General features: G+C 37.3%; 1 protein-coding gene across 3 annotated transcripts; it reads left to right on the top strand.

The window, feature by feature from the left end:
• The first annotated feature begins 7187 nt into the window (after nucleotides 1–7187).
• On the top strand, nucleotides 7188–19778 carry LOC127159630 (natural killer cell receptor 2B4-like). Of its 3 annotated transcripts, none has more exons than XM_051102419.1 (6): nucleotides 7188–7794; nucleotides 15674–16006; nucleotides 16194–16478; nucleotides 16555–16656; nucleotides 17297–17364; nucleotides 19539–19778. In XM_051102419.1, exons 1-6 carry the CDS (start codon nucleotides 7782–7784, stop codon nucleotides 19650–19652), a joined length of 915 nt encoding a protein of 304 aa, XP_050958376.1. In that variant the 5' UTR covers nucleotides 7188–7781; the 3' UTR covers nucleotides 19653–19778. The 3 variants fall into 3 exon arrangements, with proteins under 3 accessions (XP_050958376.1, XP_050958374.1, XP_050958375.1); XM_051102417.1 differs by lacking the exon at nucleotides 7188–7794 and adding an exon at nucleotides 12734–12826; XM_051102418.1 differs by lacking the exon at nucleotides 7188–7794 and adding an exon at nucleotides 12839–12918.
• The last annotated feature ends 1551 nt before the right edge of the window (nucleotides 19779–21329 follow it).

Genomic DNA, 21329 nt, shown 5'->3' with positions numbered 1-21329 from the left:
AGGAGTGTGGTGGAGCAGAGGCAGAACAAGGGGAGAGATGGAGGGCCAGGTCCATGTGGAAGTGTAGGGACTTGGGACTGCAGCAGGACCGGCGGGGCAGGGAGCCAGGACAAGACCGGCAGTACAGGTGAAGCTGAGGAGCATCACAGCAAAGCAGATGGAGAAGAACCCACCAGGGCAGAACAGACAGAGCAGGAGCCCACCAGGGTGGATCAGACAGAGCAGGAACCCTCCAAGGTGGAGCAGACGGGGCAAGAGCCTCAGCAGAGACCCACAGCAGAGACCGTGGGCTTAGCAACAGCCTCACTGGGCATGACTGACATGGTGGAAATTTCAATGTTAGTTTCCTTGCGGGTGGTTGGGCTAACAGACAGTTCAAAAACAGCATCGTTACTTGTGACAAGGCAGGCGGACAGTTCAACATTAGATTCAGTGACTAAAACAGGACTGACAGATCAAATTTCAACAGTGGCATTATGACAGACGGCTCAGGCTTAGATTCTTTGAAAGAAACTGGAGAGACAGACAGAGTGAAAACAGACACATCAGTTAGGGCTAGATGGACAGATAATTCACGTCTCCATGGTTGGTTCAGGACAAGACAAAAGTTCATAAGTGGCTTCTGTGGCTGGAACAGGGCAACAGAGAGTTTGTTCATGGTCTCCTTGACCGGGACAGGGCAAGCAGGGATTACACTGATGGCCTCCAAAGCCGTGACAAGGCAGACAGGAAGTTCATTGCTGGGCACCACTATAATAACCAGAGCAGCAGTGCAACATGTTGCCTCAAGAGGTTCCCCAGCATATGCCACCACCTCCGTAGCATCCGGAATGGGCACCACCACCTCTGGACGTTCTGCAGCCTCAGCCACCACCTCTGGCAATTCCACGGACGTTGCTGGCTCTGGAGCTTCGGCAGTAGTGAACGCAGCCTACACACACCAGAAAGCAATTCCCCATATGGGAAGTGCAATGGTCAAGGGGGATTACTTCCGGGACAGAAGGGTTAGAGAGTGCTGGTATACGGATACCAGTTGCATGTGCTGACATCAGTGGTACATCCCACACACTGGCTACCACACAGGGACATCGAAGAACCATTCTTGAGGACCTGGGTGCAATGGACAGGACATGTTTTGACTCTGGATTAATCACCGGAGTAGCGATCAATATATTTGAACATCCTGGAGCTTGTGGTTTACACAATTACCTTGATGTCACGTTCGTCCTCCGAGACACCCACAGTGAATGACGAGCCCACACACAGCAAAGCATAGTCCATAAACACAGCGAGTGATAAATGCAGACCCTCACGTCTAAGCTCAGATTGTAAAGGTTGATTCAGGCCATCACAAAAAATCTCTAGCAAAAGATAGTCCGGGAGATCTGAATAGTTTGTGATGGCTAAAAATGCTCAAACAAAGTTCTCCAACGTTCATAATCCAGGGGGCTAGGCAAAAGGGTAATCCGATAAACATGCGAGAGATCCAGGGCAGGCAGTGAAACAGACTAGACGAGATCAACCAGGCGAGGAAACAAGTCTAGGATAAACAGATTAGAAACATGACTGAACTAGACTCTGGATAAACGAAGTGACTCCGTACAGTTGCTAACACTAGGTGAGTGCAAAACGCAATGCAATACTCGGTGATTAGGAAAGGGAAGTCCAAGGCTTATATAATGTGTTTGATTGGTTGCAGTAGTGTGAGAGTCAATCTAATGATAGTGCGACATCTGGTGGCAAGCAGACGGAAAGCCACGGACTGGATTCGTGGCATATGTGTAGCAGATTTGGTTTTCAATGATGATTTTAGCAATGAGAGACTTTTCGGCTTCAAATATCCACAGTATTTAATTGTTTTCATGTACATAAATAGATATGAGTGAATCAATAATTTGATCTTTAATGTGTTTAAAAATTATTTGCTGTAGAGCAAAATAAAAGATACATGATAAATTAGTTACAGATTGAAAGTTGAAATATGCTGGGTTTATTCAATACATTTGTTATTATTTAATTTCCATGACATTTGTAATTGTAATTTTTTTATGTTTCAAAAAAATGTTTGGGGATGCTTTGCATTCATAGTCATTGAAATTAAGATTTCTAACAAGACAGATTTGAACACAATAGATAAAAAAAAATCAAATTTGAACTGTAGCTGGAGTTTATTACTCTGAAATGTGAATTAATCACACACGTTTATAACTTTCCAATCAGAGAGCTCAAAACAGAAGAAAACAAACATGTGAAACATTTTCAGTTGTTTAGTGAAAATGTATGATCTAATAAAATAATCAATGAAAGCACAACTAATATACAGAACTAACTATAGTGTATAGGGAAAAGTACAGAGTTAATCATCTCACAGCAGTTTTACTGAAATTCATCTTCTGTCTCAAACTAAAACCTGCTACAGTTTTATTTCTACAGAAATGTGGTTTCGTCTTTTGGGTGGACAAACATCCTTTATGTGAGTGTGGGTATTCAGAGCATGTGTGTTTAGTTTGTAGATGTAGAGTTTCTTCCTGTCCTGCTGCTATGAGCAGCTTTGAACTTTAACCTACAGAACATGAGAAACTGCCTTTTACAGAGAGACAGAAAAGCAATAGAAACACAATCATGCTTTACACTCCCATTCACAAGGCCATCAGATGGGAGCCACTCTTCAGTGATGTTTCACTCCCTTAATCCATGAAAATCTCAAGATGGTGGAGCAGCAGCAGTGGCTTCTCCCTACCAGCCACTGCAGCCAGCCCTAAGATCCATATTTTTCCCACATCTTGTCTTTCCCTTAGCGCCAGAGCCAAAACTCCCCTGTTCTGCCTCCTCTGCCTCGGCCTTTTTCAGTTTAGAGCCTCTTGGATTTCAAGAGATGTTGGATGGATGCTCCAGTGAAGCCCCTTCATCCGACTTTTATTGGGGATGTCAATGCCCTCCACCCAGCTTGTGAAGTCTAAACACCATTCCCTTTTCAACCTCTATTTCTTCTTCCCATGGCACAGTAAGTTCTGCCAAGATGACCAACATAGCAGAAGTGGACCAAAGCATGATGTCTGGTCAAAGCGAGGTTATGGTGATCTCCAAAGGGAACATAATTTTGAGCCCAAACCTTAACCCTCTCCTTAAAACCATGCAAATATAGCTTTGGAGGATTCACATGCACATCCTGATAGGACGCATGTGTTGTCAGAACACCAGCAGCATAATAGTCTGTTTCTTGTTGAGCTTTGGTGATTATGTATTATGTAAAGTGGTTTGTCTTAAGAGCAGAAGTCGATGGTTTCATGTGAGCAAGAATGGAAAAACAAAAAACCCTTCAACCACACGCGACTGAGAGACGGTTTTCACACCTCAGATACACTCACCAACAGACATCAAACACAAATGTCCAGCAGTAGGCACATTCTCATGCGCAAGCTGTTTGTCAGATCAAACCGCATTTACATAGAGATGTAAATAATCCATACCACAGGAGGGTCTCGATTCCTTTTGGTAGTTTGCATCTCTGCTTTGCACTTTGAAAGTAAAAAAAAAAAAAAATGTGCCATTGGGCTGAAAGAGTTACATAATGATTATTGTATTACAAGGTAAAGACTTTTTAAGTTTTAGGAGACCATTTCATTAATCCGTTGTTAATTATCATTCTTTAAACCCCTTTAGAATGATCCTGCTATATGTGCGTTGTGTGATTTACTGGTTCCTGGTCAATGTAGGAGATTTATAGTGAAAATTAACACACAATCTGGTTCTTGTACTAAGAATAACATTGGCATTTGATTATCATCTCATCACAATTGATGCATAATCCACATTATCATCTTTTTAACTTTCTGTAAAATATGCATAAGACAAGATATAATATTAACAACAATAAATGTGATATAATGTTATTATGTATTTTTTTTTTTTTTTTTCCTAAGTAACATCTAACAGTTGCTGATGAGTGTGAGAATTAAGTGATAGATCATTATACTAAACATCATTTCACCTGCCCATACAGTGCTGATGGTTAATGGTAAACAAACTTGGCTTGACGGAGGATTGACGCTGGGACAGTGCAGTGAGTGATTATATAGGCTCATAATACTGATTGACAGGACTGAATTAGTATAGGCTCCTCCCAAACCTACGTTTGAAACTTCATTTCACAAGTTCGCCTGCCCATTTAGTACTGAAGGGTTAATGGTACCCAAACTTGGCTTGCTGTCCTTAATGGAGGCTCAAACACGAGGCTTGGTTTGAGCACTGAGTTCAACCCCCCAAAAAGTGCTTACAAGGGACAGCAAGCTGGGCAATCAACTGCAAGTAGTTTTAATAATACGAATAGAGGAAATGTAATGCATTCAATCCTTCTCCCCCAAGAATGTGCACAATACATTTCACTGTTGTGCCCTGTTGTTGAACGAATCTGAATGAATCATTTTGGTAAACAAATTGAAAATTAACGAATCTCTTGAAATAATCAAAATTTCCACCACTAAGATCTTTAGATAATGTTTACGGAGTGTTGTGACAGAGTTGTATATACACAGTTGTATATTGTCTAAAGCTGAGATTTTGGGGTCCTGTCGGGACACCATGATGATTTAATGTTGAAAACACCATTTGAAAAACCATGGTGATCCGACCAATGGGAACTTGTTCTATAATATGGTGGGTGGGGACAATTAATCCCCCACTGTTTAACAGCTGGAGCACATTTTGGGTGTACTCACACTAGGCATGGTTGCTGTGAACCGGGCCCGAGTACGATTGTCCCCACTCCCCCTCTGGCCTGCACTCACATAGGGTTTCAGCATTCGTGCCGGAGCACGCTTACGTCATTATGGTACGGCGGTTTCAGGATAAACAGGAAGAGCGGTGCTCTCACTGAATGCAATGGAGTCCATCGCTCTGGTTACTTTGTGGATAGTAGTTTTGAGTCGTTTGGTCCGAGGTTGTCCACAGCCCTCTCACAGCCTGTTGCTAAACAGGTCTATCGCTTTTGTGGCACGAACATTTTCACGCAATCGCGCTGCTCGCATGAGGTTTGCAAGGTACCAGCTGAAGTGCAGCACGGACTTTGCAGCTTTGGTTACCGACTACAGTTCCCGTACATCGGAAAAAAATGTGACATCACGCATCCTGTTCCGTGCTCCAGCACGGTTAGCGCTCACACTACATGCGAACCGCACCCGGGTCCAACTGAACCGTGCTCTGGCACACCTCTTCCAAGCGGGCCAGGGACGGCTAAACGAACCGCGCCCGGGCACGGTTCGGAGCACTCACACTAGTCAAACGAACCGCGCTTTGGTGGTCAAATGCCCTCGGGCACGGTTCAAACTGCCTAGTGTGAGTACACCCTTAGATTGTATCGTTCGCTCAGATTGGCATGTCTATCATTTACTGTACGCTGCGCGCACAACGCTGAGACGTGACACACTCACGATTTATAAGTTATGCAATAAGATTATACATGTAGGAATACCGCTTAAACATCAGATCACTATAAATGTTGTGACAAAGCACTAGTTAATAACAATTATGTGTTTAACGTGTTATTATGTTATTATTAACGTGTTTTATGTGTTTCAATAATGATGAATACATGTATTTTTAAGAAATGACAGTGGAGAATCATTATTTAATGTTGATTTAATGTATGTTTGAAGTATGCAAATGTAAAATGTCTAAGGGATACCTGAAAACTTACCTGTTTGTGAGTGTTGCCAAGGAAGGGGCGGAGTCTGGCCTATAAAAGGGGAGGCCAGACTCCTAGACAGTTGCTTGATAACCAAGTCAGCAAGAGTGTTACAGTAGTACCTCGAGCAAACCCTCAACTCATTTTTGTATATCGTGGATACGGTGTGTGGTTGTAAATATAGTTTTTCATCTTTATTTTCCTATTTGCTGTTTCTTTGGTACTTTGGTATATTTTTGTGCACACCTGTATATATTCTTCACTGTGGACTGTCTGGATTTTTGGCACTGTAAATAAACTACAACCTGCATGAAAGTGCTTTGCGAGTAAGCCAGCCATCTTTTTTTGTGTGTGTTTTCACTGACTCACGTTTCCTTTTCCCCTCCCCCTGAAGCGAGTCATGGCACTCACTTCATCACAATGCTTTCGGGATGTAAAGGGGAATTGCTTGGAGCAGCGACTGGGCCGGAAGGAGCGACGAATAAGTTGAGCAGAGCTGAAATTTCTGTTTTTTTGTGTGCCTCTAAAATTTGACGCTCTATATTCCTATTTTAAGAACGGTAGATTTTACAGATGAAATTGGTATAGCTAGAACTTGAGTAACGTTAGGAGCTGAAATGGTTGCAGTGCGCACATGCATACGTTACTCAGGCAGGAGACGTGCGTTTGATGGAGGTGGCTGGGCAAGTCTGCGGGAGGTCGTTGACGATTTTGATTTCTCTTGTTGTGAGCTGAAAGTTGAGCTGGATTAAGAGTGGCTCTGCAGAGCATTGTTTGTTGGAGGGAAGTACAGGAGTTCGTCGGGTTGGATCGGTGTTCGTGGGACAGGATGGGCCATTTGCCAGATGCATTGACACAATAAGTGCAATAAGTGCTGCTTATATAGGCTTGTAATGGACAGGACTGAATGATTATGCTCATCCCAAACCTACTTTGGAACTTGTTTTGACTTAGTGTGTCATAATTTTGATGTTTAAAGTCATCATTTTAAATTTAATGTCATTATTGTCACTTATGCAATAATTTAAACTTTTTATGTCACAATTATGATTTACCAGAGCATTTCTGTAACAGACTACCCTTCATCCAACCACCAGAGGGAGCAACTTCCTGTTTGACACCATATTTAAACAGCTCAGTTGCAAACATTCCCTGCGAAGTAGTTTACTGCCTTAATGTTTTTTGGCTTTATGGTTATGACCCTTGTGCTTGCTACCTGACTACTTTTTGGATTTCTGTTCTGTTTTGTTTGCCTGTTTCGGACTGCTTTCCTGTTTGTGTGACCTATGCCTCTCGATTTATTTGTCTGCTTCCCAGCATTTGGATCTATTTCTTTATCTCATGATCTCATTAGGTGGAAATGAATGTCCATTTTAGCAGGCAAAAACACAAGCACACAGACTGATCTACATCTTTGCTGCAATTAATACACTCAATAAATGAACAATGAAATATCTTTCCAATTCCACTGTGTTTCTTTTGTTGAGTATCGGCTCAGTGTAAGTGATCTCTTTTTCAAAAGTTTCAGCTGTTTCAACAATAATATGCATTAAAAAATCTAAACTGGATCCCAAACAACTTAAGCTTTCAAACTTAGCAATAAATGTTTATCACCATAGTTTTTTAAACATTAACAAGTTAAATTTGCCATTCAGTTTATAACTTTTCCACACAAAATAAGTTACAAAAAGAGCATGTTTTTATCAGTAAAAATTCAAAGACAATCTTTGTACATTCTTTGTATTAAATCAGCATTTAGGCTGTACTAGCACAACAAAAGTTCTCATTTATATAGATTTTAATTTGAGCACTAGCTTTTTACATATGCAAGATTATGTTAGTAAAATGGAGAAAAAAAATGAAGAATCTGTCAGAATCTGTGAGTGAGGTGAGGATCATTATATACAAATAAACATAAATTTAAAAGCAGTAACAGTTGTTGTCTTTGTCAATTTCTTGCAGATCCAGAAGAACCTGACCACAGTGACAATCAAGATTCAGCAGAGATCAGCACTATCAGAGAGACAGACACTGGAAGATGAGAAGAAGCATAAAAGAAACACATGGAAGTGACTGAATCAGTCTAATCTACAACAGAATGCAGAAATCAGGTCAGTAAATAACCACAAATATTGCTGCTGTACCTGCACATGTGTGAAAAGAGTTTGCTGATGTCCAGAAGTTGAGTCTGGCTGTTGATGAGGTTGTTGATCACACAGCTGTAGGTGTTTTTATCCTGATATTCCTCCTCCAGAGGTAGAGAGAGACTGATGCTGAGATCAGACACACTGATGCTGGACAATAAACTGTTTCCTTTGTACCAGGAGAGAGACACATCACTCAAATTCACCACTGAACACAACAATGAGCAATATGATGATGATGGAAAACACTGTGTAGAGTTACTGCTGATGACAGGAAAATGAGCTGATGAGCTGATAAAATATAAGAGAATGAACAGAAATATGAACACAACAATCAGTCTTTTTTCAGTGTTGTGAATCATAGTGATTCGGTAGAATTTTGTGTTAAATGGATGTTTAGTGTATTGATGATCACTGAATGTTTCTGTAATCTCAAACTTTAAAATATGTAAATATAATATGTGCATGTTTGGATAAATCATGTCTTTATACCAGGGATATGTAACTTCGGTAGTTGAACAAGTTAATCAATATCGTGAGGATTACTAAGGCTACTGACAGGTGTTTTTTGGAACTAAACTCTGCAGGACAGTGGCATTCTAGAACAAGTGATGCTCTATACTCACTGTTAACAGAAGCATTAAATGTTTTTGATGCTTTTTTTTTTTTTTTCGCTCCGAGTACAGTTGATAAACTCATGCATGTTTAATTGTGATGTTTGTGATGGTCAGAGATCCAGTTTGATTGTCCAGCTCTGTCTTTGAATCTCACACCAGGACCATCATATGTGGAGAAATTTGCTTTTTTTTTTTTTTTTTCATTCTTAGCTATTTTCAGAGACTTTTCAGATCCAAATTTCCATATATTGTCTTCTTTACGTATTTCAGTAAGATCAGTGCTTAGAGTGATAGAATCTCCCTCTGTCACTGACACTGACACACCAAACACACCTGGAAAAAAACAGATTTTATACAGATTTTGGATTACATAATCTGAAAGATTATGTGAACTAGAAATGAAAACTGAAATGAATATATGAACAGACAGACAGTAAAAGGATTAACTTAAATGTATAATCGTATAGCTGTATATCACTGCCATATGGACATTCCTTTGACACAGATAAAGAAAATAAATGTGAAAAATATCAACTGTCTCTATAAACTGCTGCTTTAAACCACTAACGTCTACCGGTACAGAGAGACTGAAAACTTTTCAGTGCTTAAGAATTGCCTGGAAATATATTTACAGTATCAATTAATGGAGTAATATGGCAGCATGAATTTATAAAAAAATAGAGATAAGAGCTTAATGCTACTCTTCCTATGCAATAATTAGGGGCCATGCACCAAAGGTTAACCATACCAAGTTTGGAGTCTCTAACTCTAACTCAAACTCTCTAGCGCCACAACATGTCCAAAGTTTCAATTATTTTAAGTTTCAATCTGATTTTCACCAAAAATGTCTCAGATCATCTTCAGACCATGCTGGCAAAAAGTTATGGATTTCAAGTTGATTAGTCAAACCGTTCTCGAATAACGCATGAATGAATTCTACGAAAAGCATGAAAAAATTAATGTGAGGCTATATCTCTGCAACAGTTTTGGCGTATTGAGACCAAACTTGGTGTGTGTTATAACAAGCAAGACTTGAGGCTATCTGCAGTGTTTCGGCACAGTGCCTCATAGTAATCATTTATCATATTTAACTGTTCAAAAGTTGAAAATGTTTTTTTTTTTTTTTTTTCTCTCTCTCTTTCAAATTTCCACCTGTGAAAACAACCTCAGTCTGTCAGAGTATAGTTGGAAGGAGAAATTTGAAGCATGAATTTATTTTTAAAGCAGTACTTATGCAACTGTGTGAAACACTAGAAAACTAGAAAAACCACAGAAGTAAAACCAAACCATACATAAGCCCTATTTGGACATGATTAGTTTTACAAGGGTTGATGGAGTAGTGTAATTTTACTCTGTAATATTGATTGTCTGTAATATTAATAGCCAATTCACACAGTATAACCAATCCAAAACTACCAGAACACGATTTCCACCCCCGCTTCTTCCTGTGCATAACACATTGCTTCCTGATGAATAATTACTTATTAATTGTTCGACCAGACCTACATAGATATGTAACACAAACACACACACACACACACACACACACTCATATACAGTGGGGAAAATAATTATTTGATCCCTGCTAATTTTATATGTTTGCCCACTGACAAAGAAATGATCATTCTATAATTTTAATGGTAGATTTATTTGAACAGTAAGAGACAAAATAACAACAAAAAACATTTTAAAAAAGTTAGAAATTGATTTGCATTTTAATAAGTGACATAAGTATTTCATCCCCTATCAATCAGCAAGATTTCTGGCTCCCAGGTGTCTTTTATACAGGTAACAAGCCGAGATTAGGAGCACTCTCCTAATCTCATTTTGTTACCTGTATAAAAAACACCTGTTCACAAAAGCAATCAATCAGTCAGATTCCAAAGAGCTAAATGGTTGTCCAAGGATATCAGGGACAAGACTGTAGACCTACACAAGGCTGGAATGGGCTACAAGACCATCGGCAAACAGCTTTGTGAGAAGGTGACAACAGTTGGTGTCATTGTTCGCAAACAAAAGAAACACAAAATATCTCTCAATCTCCCTCGGTCTGGGGCTCCATGCAAGATCTCACCTTGTGGAGTTTTTAATGATCATAAGAACGATGAGGAATCAGCCCAGAACTACACGGGAGGATCTTGTCAATGATCTCAAGGCAGCTAGGACCATAGTCTCCAAGAAAACAATAGTAAACCCACTACACTGTAAAAGACTGAAATCCTGCAGCACCCACAAGGTCTCCCTGCTCAAGAAAGCACATGTACAGGCCCTTCTGAAGTTTGCCAATGAACATCTGAATGATTGGGGATGAAGGACGGGGCCATGTACCGTCAAATCTTGGGTGAGAACCTCCTTCCCTCATTGAAAATGGGTTGTGGATGAGTATTTCAGCATGACAATGACCTAAAACACACGGCCAAGGCAACAAAGGAGTGGCTCAAGAAAAAGCACATTAAGGTCCTGGAGTGGCCTAGCCAGTCTCCAGACCTTAATCCCATAGAAAATCTGTAGAGGGAGCTGAAAGTTTGAGTTGCTAAATGTCAGCCTTGAAACCTTAATGACTAGGAGAGGATCTGAAAACAGAAGTGGGACAAAATCCCTCCTGAGATGTATGCAAACCTGGTGGCCAACTACAAGAAATATCTGACCTCTATGATTGCCAACAAGAGTTATAATATTGTCATGTTTTGCAAAGGGGTCAAATACTTATTTAACTCATTAAAATGCAAATCAATAACTTTTTTTTTTAAAAGTGTTAAATTCTGTCTCTCACTGTTCAAATACATCTACCATTAAAAATATAGACTGATTATTTCTTTGTCAGTGGGCAAATGTACAAAATCAGCAGGGGATCAAACATTTTTTGCCCCCACTGTACATTGTTACAACTGTACATTGTTATTTTTATTATTTAGATATTATTTTTCCTCTCACATGTATTGAAAGATTGCAGAATATTTTTGCACTGCACATCCTATGTTTGTTCATATGATTTTCTTTGGTGTTTGTGTATTTATTTTGTTTTCTTTTACTGTCTTCTGTCATGTCTTATTTCATTTTTTTCTCTCTGTGCTGCAAGCTTGACATACTTTAAAAATCCAGCACACTGTAAAAAACAATTTGTTGAGTCAACTTAAAATAATTTGTTACCCGGCTGCCTTAAAATTTAAATTTTTCAACTCCTTGCAACGCAAACACAAATACGGAAATGCGTTGTAAATTCTCACAACACAACCAAACACACAAACGCGCTGCAAATAGCACAGACCACAACGGATGTTTCAGGGGGACCTCAAAAAGAAAAAAGAAAAAAATTAAGCGAACAAACTAATTTTTAGGGGGGTAACATTATTTTAAGCTGATAATTGCTTATTGTCACAGTTGTAAACACAATGGCTTTCTTCTTCTATATGGAGGTGTAGCATTTCCAGTTGGACTGACATGTATGTGTGAAATCTAAATAGCAAAACTACAAAAAAAAAAAAAAAAAAAAAAATCACTACTTTTCTATAATTTGTCATGTTTTTCTATCACTGCATAATTGTATGGCCGTTTTTGACTTGCAGCTGCTGTAGCCCCGATACCTACTTATTTTTTCCCAACAATAGTTTCTCACCTTGGTTTAATCTTTCTGTAGATTAAAGAGTATGAGCTATATATAGAAGCAGGAAGAAGCTATTCATCTACAAACTAAACACACATGCTCTAAATTCCTCACAAACAAGTTTGTCCACCCAACTGATCAAACAACAATTCTGATGAAAACCAACCACAGCAGGTTTCGGTTTGACTCGAGCTGAACTTCAGTAAAACTGGCACTGTGGTGTGTCAGGTTTTTAGCAATTGAATCAACTGCATATGAAGAGTTTATTTGCAAAAAATTATAACTCTGTTTTTAATACTTTTCATAAATCATATTTTTATCATTTTTTATTGTGTTGGCATATTTAATATATATATATATATATATATATATATATATATATATATATATATATATATATAATGTGTGTGTGTGTGTGTGTGTATTATTATCATCAAAACAACCCAACTGCAGTTTAAATGATAGCTGGAATGCAGAATAACAAAAAAAAACAACAACAAAAAAAAATTCTTCTTGAAACTGTTTAAAAATGGAACTCTTAATATATACAACTATTTTTAAATCACCAGGGGTTAGGCTCAACATCTCACAATATTCCATTACTTTTACATTTCTACATTTTTTTTTTATTATTTATTTTTTTTTATTTAGTTAATTGAAAAAAATGAAGAATATCTTCCACCATTATGAGTTTATACAAAGGCTTATGTTCAAAACACGTTCAGATTGTTCATGTATCAACAAGGAGGGACCAAGATTCAAACACCAGACAAACCGGGTGAGTGTTTAAGCAAACAGTCTTCTTAGTTCAGACCTTTCAATGCCTTGACATGCTTTTTTTGTTCTATTTGTGCTGCTGGAGTCTGACCGGTAAGTTTTAAAAAACATTTTTATGGTTTAATTTCTTTCAGTTTTAGTTATAAAGCTGCTGCTACAGTTCAGGTTACATTATTTTCTAGTTTACTCTTGTACTGTTATTGTAAAGTGTTACTAATCATGTACTACTATCCTAAATTAAATATTACTTAAATATCAAATAATGATAAGTTAAGGCATATACTAATCAAAAACTCATCTACGGCATAAACCACCTTGACTAAATGTTTGTAAGTTAAAGTTTTAATTGACACTTTGGGGTAAGTTTTCATGAATTCTTGACTCATGTCATTAGTTCTTGAGCAGTAGATGCCTTAGCTCATTATTAGTTAATAATAAAGTAATGTTTAATATAGGTATTAGTACATGATTATTTGTGTACTGTTATTGTAAAGTGTTACCTCTACTTTTATATGTAACATCAATACCATTTGACTTTGAATTCACGTCTCTGCGTTGAATTGAAATTTTAAATGACCATCTATTGTTAACTTTAATTTCTCTTGCTCAGAAATTCAAAACCTTAACTGAGCAAATTCAAGGTGTGGGTGTGGGTGTGTGTGTGTGTGTGTTTCAAAGATTACAAATGCACATTCTTCCCAGCAGTTTCTCATTTTTTAAAACACCTTCTGCAGTAATTATAAATAAAGTCATAGACATTCATTGGACAAAATGTGTAAGAACCCTGAGATTTAGTGTACTCATTTTATCTATCTGATGTCATTTATTGAGAAAAAAAAATCTATTGAAAATATCCAGCTGAATTAAACTTGCACTTTCAAACTGTAATTATCATTATGTGTTTATTTACTTATGTAACTTCACACTTTTCAATAGATCAGTTTAAAAATATTAAAGATCAAATCTTTTCCTTGTTTCACTTTTAACTTTGCTTTTGTTTCTTTGTTGCCGCTCTGGATGTTCTTCAGTTCATATTTATACCTAAACAGGGTGACGTATCCTGGAGGACACAAACATTTAAGAAGTTGAGGGGAGAAGCAGTGAAAGTGTAGTTTCTTATTTTATTTTTGAATGGGTGTTTGTTGAAAATATTTAGATGTGGTGACTTTGTTTCTGCGTTCTTTGTTTAGCTCACAGGCAGCATTTAAAACTGCATGGCCACCTGTAGTGTTGATCTAGTTCACATATTTACACATTTGAGGGGACTTTAGTGTTTAAAAAGCTGTTGTTCAGCATTAGCTTATTAAGTTTACATTGATTTTGATTAATTAAACGCTTTTTTTTTTTTTTTTTTTTTTCTTTTTGAGGTCCCCCTGAAACATTTCCGTTGTGGTCTGTGCTATTTGCAGGGCGTTCGTGTGTTTGGTTGTGTTGTGAGAATTTACAACGCGTTTCCGTATTTGTGTTTGCATTGCGAGGATTTGCAGCGCCTGTGTTGTCAAACTGATGAAGATGTTTTCTTAATTTGTTGTCATTTTTTTCTGTTTGCATGTGTTTTCTTAAGTTGCAGCGCGTTGAGCTCTCTCACCCAACGTATTTTTGGCCTAAAACACAGAGACAGTGCTTAAACAGATCACCCTTTACAGCAGATTTAATTCACAAACAACGTTTTTGAACTAAACATGATTTTTATTTACAACAATTGATCCTAAAATTCGACATTAGTAACTTACTTAGCATCAGTCGCGTGCGCGCTCACAATATCTCCCGGTTCTTTCAGCCCCGTTCACAATACAAGCGACAGGCAGCGACAAAGCGACACGATCCCATTCATTTCAATGGAGAGCTGGCTATTTTCAGCGACAAGAGCTACAACGAGCTACAGCGACTGTTGGTGACCAGATGGGCCTGTCCAGCGATGAGACAAAGTTAAGAATCCTTCAACTTTATGCAAATGAAGAGCAATTTTCGGGAGCGACAGCCAATAAGAAGACGGTAGAGCTCATATGATCGTTCTCCTCTTAGCCGAAAATAGGCAATGGAAAAAAGTAGGCTCTGCTTCTCATTCGTTTTTCTTTGTATGTACAAATTTATATTTATATTATATTTAGTCTTTGCCTCCGAAATGTTTGTATTTGGCGCAAGAAACCTGATTCGCTGTCAAGGCAACCAGTAGTAAAAACGCCCACTAGCAACCTCGTCGCCAGCCTCAGAAGTCGCTGCTAGTGTGAACTTGTGAATTCAGTTGAAAGGAGACTCGCTCTAAACAGATCATTTGAATCAGTGAGTTGTCGACTCGAAAACAGCTGCAATCGGATCATTCCAATTCGTGAATGAATCGTTTGGTGCAATTCTCGAATCGATTTAACAGGTTAATTTAAAAGAATCAGTTTTGTTATGGAATCAGACACTGCTTCAGCGTCTCGGACCACGTGATATATTATAAGGAGCAATGATATGTTTTATGAAATTTAGTGAAGGAAAAAGTAAGATCCTACTCCTTGGAATGTAGTAAAGTAAAAGTTACTCAAAATAAAACTACTCCAGTAAAGTACAGATACTTGAAAATGTACTTGGGTAGTTGTACTTCGTTACTGTCCACCACTGTTAAAAAGAGACCAACCCTGCATTCAAGTCTGAATTACAATCATGTTGTACAAGTGTAAACAAGTGTTCTGCTTTCAGTAAATTTATACCCCCAATAAGACAACATAGAATATAAACACAAAAATAAGAGTCAAGTTTTGAAAAAAAAAAAATAAAATAAAAATAAATAAATAAATAAATAAATAAATAATAGATTGTATTATTCGAATCCCAATAAGATGTCTCTCTTCATGTTCTTCAGGTGTGTTTGGGGCAGACACAGATGAAGTACAGTCAGTGTCAGTGTTGGAGGGAGATCCTGTCTCTCTAAACTCTGATCTTACTGAAATAGTTAATGAAGACATAACTTGGACATGTGGAGCTGAAAAGTCTCTCATAGCTAAAATCAAAGGAAAGAAACAAAACTTCACCACATTTGATGGTCCTGATGGAAGATTCAGAGACAGAGTACAGCTGGACAAACAAACTGGATCTCTGACAATCACCAACACCAGAACTGAACATACTGGAGTATATCAGATACAGATATTTGCAGCTAAACTGTCATCAAAAACGTTCAATGTTTCTGTCTATGGTGAGTAGAGATCACCAGTCCTTCCCTCTATGTTTTTCTAATTAATTCTCTAATTAGTTGTTTAATTGTTGAAATGTTTAATTATTTATATTTTAAGATGAAAGAAACATTCGCTCAATACACTGAACTGAAAATTACTGTTGATTAGATTTGTATAGATTTCTCTCTATCCTTTGATGTTTTCCAGCTCGTCTGCCAGTTCCTGTCATCAACAGAGACTGTTCTTCATCATCATCATCATCAAATTGTTCATTGGTGTGTTCAGTGGTGAATGTGAGTCATGTGAGTCTCTCCTGGTACAAAGGAAACAGTTTATTGTCCAGCATCAGTGTGTCTGATCTCAGCATCAGTCTCTCTCTACCTCTGGAGGTGGAATATCAGGATAAAAACACCTACAGCTGTGTGATCAACAATCCCATCAGCCACCAGACTCAACAAGTGGACATCAGCAAACTCTGTCACACATGTGCAGGTACGACAGTGTTGATGTTTTGCTACACATTCACTTACATAAAAGGCTCTGTTTTACTCTCCTTCTCCTCCTTCAGGCTCCCAGATAATGTTGATCTCTGTAGCTGCTGTTATATCTCTGTTGATTGTAGCTGCAGTCGGGATCGTTTGTTGGAAATGTAGAAAAAGTAACAGAGAAGGCAAGTATTTGTTTTAGTATTAGTTTTAATCAATTAAAAGTGCTAAATATCATTTAATCTTTTTTTTGTTTTTTCCTCAGAATTTGGTAGTTAAAGCCCACTTGTTTTTTTTTTTTTTTTTTTTTTTTTTTTTTTTTTTTTAAAAAATGAAACCAAAATAATGTGTGTAGTTACAGGGTTTCGGAATATGTTTGCATATTCCTTGCTTGTCTCACATTTACTCATAAATGCTTATCTACATTATTTCCATAATAACACAACTTTCTCCAATCTATGAAAATAATCTTACATAATCCTACATCAGTTCTCTGCTGGTGTTCAAATAAACACTGCTATATGAATGACAATTTCTAACAGTAAATTATGCTAGGAATATTGTACTAAATATAATTATTATATACTCTAAGGGCTATTATACTCCGTATACTCTAATGCAATTTGGAATATCAAATTCATAAATGGAATTTAAAAAAACAATGCAGTAGTGTTTATTATTATTATTATTATTATTAATTGCATATAATTAAATTATTGCATTGCACAACACTTACATTTGAGTCTTAATAAAAAGACGTGTTGTAAATAAATCAATCAGATTGAGTTTTGTTGTTTTAATCTATTATTATTATTCTTTAAGCAGTCCAGACTTGTGATGAAGAAATAACTTATGCTCAGACAACAGTCTACAAAAAAAGTGCACACAAATCGGTAAGAAACTTTACAAAGCTGTGAGTCAGATTTTGATATGTTTTTATTTGTGTATAATGATCAGTCATATACATTACCAACAGCATCATATCAGATATACAGTTATGCAATTCTGTCAGAAAATGCAATATGTCCCTCAGAAAATTGTTCCAATTGCAAATGTTTTGGTATTCACATGCATATTGTTTTTTTCAAGCATGTGATGCTTCTGTAATTTGCTTCTGTAATTTGTATGCAATTAAAAAAAAAAAAAAAAAAAACAAGGTTCGATGAAGAAAAGCCAAAATGAAAAAATTTTACACAGAACTCAAAAATGGACTGGACAAAATTATTGGCACCTTGTCAAAATTGTAAGAAATAATTCCTTTTCAAGCATGTGATGCTTCTGTAATTTGTATTTAGACACCTGTGGCAAGTAACAGGTGTGGGCAATATAGTACTCAACCCTTGTGTTGTGTGAAAACTAAACACTTGAGTAGCCTCCTGTAAAGTCTGATTTTGCATGGAAGAGTCTGCGCTAATAAAAATGCCCCTGCTCAGTGGTTTTTAATAGCGCAATAACATCTGATTTAAAGTGGAGAACTCATGTATGTATGTAAACATGTAATTTACCACAGTTGTAAAGTGCTTGAAAACCTTGAAAATGCACCTTGAAAGTGCTTGAATTTTACTTAGGAAAATGTGTAAGAACCCTGAAGAAGTGTAAAGAGTTGTCTGTGGATTTGAGAGAAAAAAATGTGAAAAAACATGGACAAACAAACTCAAGGCTACAAGTCCATTTCCATAGATTTTAATGTTCCTGTGTCCACTGTGCGCAATATCACCAAGAGGTTTACAGCCCATGGCACTGTAGCTAACCTCCCTGGATGTGGACGGAAGAGCAAAATCAATGAAAAATTACAACCAAGGATTGTTCAATTGGTGGACAAAGAACCCTGATTAACTTCCAAACATATTCAAGCTGATCTGCAGACACAGTACAACAGTGTCAACTCACACTATCCGTCACCATCTCAATGAAAAGAGATGGAAGGAGACCCATGCTGACACAAAGGCATAACAAAGCAAGACTGAAGTTTGCCAAAACTTATGAGACAAAACCACAATCCTTCTGGGAGATCATACTGTGGACGGATCAGGCAAAAGTAGAGCTTTTTGGTAAAGGACATCTTTACAGAATCACTGTTTACAGAAAAAGAAATGAGGCCTTCAAAGAAAAGAACACAGTCTCTACAGTCAAACATGGTGAAGGTTTAAAGATGTTTTGGGGTTGCTTTGCTAATTCTGGCACTGGATGCCTTGACTGTGTGAACAGTATCATGAAATCTGATGATTACCAAATAATTTTGCTGTGCAACGTATTGCCCAGTGTCAGAAAGCTGTGTCTCCACCAGAGGTCACGGATCTTCCAGCAGGACAATGACTTGAAAAACACTTCAAAAAGCACTCAGAAATGGTCACAAATAAAGCGCTGGAGAGTTCTGAAATGGCCAGCAATGAGTCCAGATCTGAATCCCATAGAACAACTGTGGAGAGATCTCAAAACAACAGTTGGGAGAAAGCATCCTTCAAATCTGAATGACCTGGAGCAGTTTGCAAAAGAATAGTGATCCAAAATTCCAGTAGAGAGGTGTAAGAAAAGGGGGTGCTGCCAAATATTAAGTTAAGGTGACAATCATTTTGTCCAGTGCATTTTTTGGATTCTGTGTGGAATTGTATCAAATAAATAAACACAGGAATACCAAAACAAATTTCTGAAGGGTTGCATTTTCTGACAGAATTACAAGGGTGCCGATATTTTTGGGACTGTATATAAAAGCCGTTACATTATCAATGTAAAAAAAATAAAAAAAAAAAAAAAAAATGCAGTGTGAGTGTACTGCCTCAGTGACAAGCTGATGTAAAGTCACATTTTTTGCCTTTTTTTCTGACAGTGTAATATTACTTTATTTCAATATTTGATTTTATAGAAATGTTTACTTTTGAAAGAACACTTTTGTCTTAACTTGATCCCCATGTTAAATCTGGATACTGAAGGAAAAATATATTAGAACCCAGTCTTAATTGCATGACTGTTATTTTACATTCAATCTCAGATATTAATCTTCAATGACATGACAATTTTTAATATAATAATTTTATTAGTATTATATCTTATGTGATGTTTTTTACAGAAAGTCAAAGAGGAGAATCATGTTGTGTATGCATCAGTCAACACAGGAAGATCCCAAATCCAGGAAAATTCAGCGGAGTTTGATGAAGTGAAAAAATTTATGTTTGACGCTTAAAGGGATGGTTCACTCAAAATACAAAATTATTCCATGATAGTCATGGCAGAAGATTAACACAGAAGCACAGAGGATAGAGCTAAACAAAACACTGGTCACAAATTACACAACTACAATTGTACAATAAACTCTGCTTCTTTTTTACTATCATCACTTTGTCTTCAGCTTTTGCTCTTCTCAGGGGCTTTACTCAGTCAACTCTTGGCTAATAGAAGACTGTTAATAGAGTTTTGATTATACTAGACAAAACACTGGTTTTGGGTACCACACAAGACTTGATGTTAATAGGTTTTGGGTATCAACAGCTTTGCTGACTAGTTGTTCGGATATCAGACGAAAAGGATATTTTCTGACAGGATCTTAACAGGATCAGGCTGGATCTTAATTATGTGGCGTAGAGACTCATTCTAACACAAGTCTAAAATGAGAAGTTTTAAAGAGAAATGTCAGAGGATTTCGATATAAGAGGAGCTTGAGTTTTTTGGCCCAGCCCTATTTACAAGCTCACCTGCCTATTCAGTCTTAGTAGTTAATGGTAAGTTAACTTGGCTTGCTGTCCACAAAGGGGGCTCAAAACCAAGGCTCGGGTTTCTAACTAAAACTTGTCATAATTATAGTTCAGCATTGCTCTCACATTACACCATGTCAGCACTTGTGTATAATGTTTACATTAATGTACATTTGAAGTTTTTGAAGTATTATTGTAAATATATTGAAAAGTAACATACTATAACAATGGCTTACAACTTGTGTATGGATTCATACATGGGCATTTGTGTATTTGTATTCATATTTGTATTTACTATGAAAGCATCTGGAGATGTACAGTGACCAAGATCTACTAAAACTATTATATGCTGCTTCACCCACTTTTCTTTTGAACAGAAATGGTTTGATCTGTTGGGTGGACAGACAACTTCTGCATGAGCATGAGACTACTGTAGGATGTTTGTGTTTGAGGTGTGAATAGCATGCGGTTGAGGGTGTTTTTTTTCCTTTCATACTCATATGAAGCTCACTATGATTTCCGCTCTGCTTGGATTTACTATGAAACTGATTTTGACAGATAAAACATTCTGTGAAAGTAGACGGGGACATTATTTTTAGATCTTACTATGTCATACACTTACTGTACATGTGAAATAGTAAGGCTGATTTTCAATCTCTATGTATCTATAGCATGGGATTGTTGTGGTTTATCTATGTAAAATTCAGCTTCTTCTAAAGACCCCAGCCTCAGTTTACAACAACTGAGAAAAAAAAAGTTGTCATAATATGAAGAGTTTGGTTCCACCACGCGATAAACGGCATTTAAAAAAAAAAAAAAAAAAAAAAAAAAAAGAGTTCCTGCCAAAATCAGTATTGGATCTGGTCGGTATTGAAAAGTCAATTTTTAATTTGCACATGTGATATCCGCCATGTTATTCTGTCATGTTTTTCCCTATTTTTCCAAACTGCGACAAACGCCAGTCTCACTTCTCTGCAGAATGCGATACATCTGCTCAACAAATCACAGCACACCATTCCAGCATCCTAGTTTTCCTCATCTACTTTGTGATCAACAAACACACAAAACACTGTGTGTGACTAAGGAAAAATATTTAGGAGCACCAGTGCGGCTGACCCGATTTGTGTTTCCGCTAAGAGCAGCTCAGTGACAAGATGAGTGACAGCTTT

This window comes from Labeo rohita, unplaced genomic scaffold, assembly GCF_022985175.1.
Source record: "Labeo rohita strain BAU-BD-2019 unplaced genomic scaffold, IGBB_LRoh.1.0 scaffold_238, whole genome shotgun sequence".
Lineage (NCBI taxonomy): Eukaryota > Metazoa > Chordata > Actinopteri > Cypriniformes > Cyprinidae > Labeo > Labeo rohita.
The sequence above is the reverse complement of the archived record's forward strand: the minus strand, read 5'-3'. Positions and strand labels throughout refer to the sequence as shown.

Coding starts and splice junctions, on each gene's coding strand:
- LOC127159630 (XM_051102417.1), top strand. CDS start 12,781: ATGTATCAACAAGGAGGGACCAAGATTCAAACACCAGACAAACCGG. Junction 16,007..16,193: donor GTTCAATGTTTCTGTCTATG/GTGAGTAGAGAT, acceptor GATGTTTTCCAG/CTCGTCTGCCAGTTCCTGTC. Junction 16,479..16,554: donor ACTCTGTCACACATGTGCAG/GTACGACAGTGT, acceptor CTCCTCCTTCAG/GCTCCCAGATAATGTTGATC.